The sequence below is a fragment of the Seriola lalandi genome, unplaced genomic scaffold (genome assembly GCF_002814215.2).
Source record: "Seriola lalandi dorsalis isolate HSWRI2012SDOR001 ecotype SW California unplaced genomic scaffold, Sedor1 jcf7180002054478, whole genome shotgun sequence".
Lineage (NCBI taxonomy): Eukaryota > Metazoa > Chordata > Actinopteri > Carangiformes > Carangidae > Seriola > Seriola lalandi.
In genome coordinates, this window is record NW_019525031.1 from 147,474 (window position 1) to 150,271 (window position 2,798).

Below are 2,798 nucleotides of genomic sequence, written 5' to 3' on the forward strand. Positions count from 1 at the left end.
ATGGAAGATTTTTACCCGACAACAACAACCAGATTTATTTGATGTCGGATGTTAAAGAAAACGAGAAACTGCAGCTGCTGAATAAATGAAGTAAAAATCACAATATTTCCCTCCAAAAGGAAACGTTTGAAGAAAAGTATAAGCAGTGTGTGTGTGTGTGTGTGTGTGTCTGTATGTGTGTGTGTGTGTGTGTGTGTGTGTGTGTGTGTGTGTGTGTGTGTGTGTGTGTGTGTGTGTATAAACAGGCCTCTTCACTTCTTTTTTTGTGTATTTTTCCCAGGAAGGTTTTTTAATGGATGTGAATGAGCAGACAGAGCGCAGGGAATAAAAAGCCCGTTGTTCATGTTCATGCTTTATGCTTTCAGCCCAACAAAAAAAAAACAAAAAAACAAAACCAAAACAAAAAAAGAAAAACTTACAAACACTGAACTATTTTTCTTTTTCAGACAGTTGGAGCATGCAGCGGTACAAACACAGACAGCGGCTCAGTTCAACACCACAGCTTCTTAAAAAACCTTTAAATTAAACCAACAGGCTACTGAATAAAAAACATCTAGAGTCATTTTTTAAAAAGTGCATCAGAGACAGTAGATCCTTGCATTCACACTCAAATACCTGCGGTGGTTTTCTTTTTACACTGTGCAGAACCTCGGACATAAATATATGATTTCAAGTCTTATTTCATCTTCTCATCTCTGCGATTGTTCATATCGATTATTACAAAATCTAAATAATAAAAAAGGAAAAAGAATTATGGAGGAATTATTATCATCATATTATCATTTTTTATGAAGCTATTTTTTCCTGTTGTTTCTGTTGATTCATATTTTTTGGAAGAAAAATCCCGCAGGTGGTAAAATGAGCTTCTTCTTCTTCTGGGGTTTAACTTTTGTTTCGGTGGCAGAAAAGAAAGAGCAGAGGCCGGAGGGAGAGAAAAACATGTAAGTCATTAATCTGCGACTTTTCTTTCAGTTTGAGAAGAAAAGGCTGAAAATACAAAAGATCCAGATAATTAGTCAGCGCTCAGTCTGCTGTGGAGGAATGTGGAGGAAACTCAAACTGAACTGTTTCATTTTCTCACACAGAAACTCAAAATGTTTGAAGGAAAATATGATTATTTCTGTTGTTTACAGGAGGTCAGAGGTCAACCTGCCGTTTCTTTACATGATGTTTGGGCGGGAGACTGAGATGATTCATTCCTTTCTTGTTTTCTGGGAAAAAAAATAAACAGTAAAATAAAAATAACGCACATCTGCGTCCTGGAGATGAAATACTGCTTTGGAGTTGAAGTTTGTCATTTTCCCTTTTTAAAGTGTTTTTTTTTTTTATATGTATAAAAAGAGAACAAAGTCCAGATCCCCGTCAGTGCACCGCCACCGCGGACTGCAGCGAGGCCGAGGAGGGCAGCGCCTCTCCGGGCGCGGCCGGGCTGCTCTGTCCGGTGGCTGTCTGCGGGGAGGTGGGGCTCAGAGACTGGGGCGAGTTCGCGAGGAAAGCCGGGATGTGTGTGGGCAGCCCGGGCAGGCCCGGCACTGAGGCGGGCGTGGGTTTGATGGGCACCGGGATGGCGGGCAGAGTCTGTCCGCCGTGGCAGATGGATTTGAGCGGCATCCCGTAGGCCGAGTAGTCGCTGGCGGCCATGGAGATGGGAGCCGCGGTGTCCATCATCCCGGAGCCGTACATGTGCGGCCAGGCCGGGGTCAGCTGGTTGTGGAGCGGGTACCCGGTGGTGGAGAAGGCCGCCAGCCCGCCCGGCATCTTGTACTCTCTGGCGATGATGTTCTCGATGGCGAACGGGTGTTTGAAGCCGGACGGCTGAGACACGGAGCTCAGGTTGTATCCGCCCGGCATCTGCGGGAGGTGCGCGGCGGCGTGCAGCGCGCTGAGCCGCAGCTTGGCCTGCTGCTGCAGGTAATGGGCGGCGTCCTGCGGCTTGCTGGGCACCAGCGGGTCCGTGGCCTGCATGCTGCCCACCTTGAAGCGCTTCCTGCGCCGCAGAAAACTCCCGTTCTCGAACATGTCGCCGCAATTCGGGTGCAGAGCCCAGAAGCTGCCCTTCCCGGGCTGGTCCGGTCTGCGGGGGATCTTGATGAAGCAGTCGTTGAATGACAGGTTGTGCCGCAGGGAGTTCTGCCACCGCTGCGTGTTCTCCCGGTAGTACGGGAACCGGTCCATAATGAACTTGTAAATCTCACTGAGGGGGAGCATCTTCTCCGGGCAGCTCTGGATGGCCATGGCCGTGAGGGAGATGTAGGAGTACGGAGGCTTCTGGTCGCTGTACGTGTTCCTCCCCGGGCGAGGCATTATTCAGCTGAGCCGGACCGGGCCGAGCCGGGCCGGTCGGGATCAGTTCAGTGTCAGTCTGCAGAAAAGAAGACTCGCCTCACTTTTTACAAACTTTGTCCAAACAGTTGCAACTCTTCACAGCACCTCTGCGCAGGGGCAGGAACTTGCCTGGTGTTTGGCGCGCATGGCTCCGTCTCTTACGCACAAAGCTGGAGCCGCAGCTCCGGACGACAAGTTGGTGAAAAGTTGAAGAAGCAGCGGCCGGTTCCTCCTCTCCTCCCCGCCTGCCTGATGCGCGGGTCCCCGGCAGGTGCAGCGCGGTGTCCCGTCCTCCTCCTGCCCCGCTGCTGAGCTGCGCTAAGCGGCTGCTGCCTCCTCCATGTCCCTCCTCTCCCGGTCTGTCCCGTCTGAGGCTGGACGGCGGTGACAGGAGCAGAAAAGACCCCCGGAGAGGAGCTTCATTAATGGGCCACTTCTTCACCATCACATGATCACAGGAGGAGGGGGAGGGA

General features: G+C 50.6%; 1 protein-coding gene across 1 annotated transcript; it reads right to left on the reverse strand.

Moving 5' to 3' along the window:
* Positions 1-331: 331 nt before the first annotated feature.
* LOC111659423 (forkhead box protein B1-like) lies at positions 332-2,699 on the reverse strand. The gene has a single exon (XM_023412378.2). The coding sequence runs from the start codon at positions 2,302-2,304 to the stop codon at positions 1,363-1,365; it is 942 nt and encodes a 313-aa protein (XP_023268146.1). The 5' UTR covers positions 2,305-2,699; the 3' UTR covers positions 332-1,362.
* Positions 2,700-2,798: the final 99 nt, after the last annotated feature.

What these genes read in the sequence shown, in the direction of transcription:
- LOC111659423 (XM_023412378.2), bottom strand. Translation starts at nt 2,304, where the DNA reads ATGCCTCGCCCGGGGAGGAACACGTACAGCGACCAGAAGCCTCCGTAC.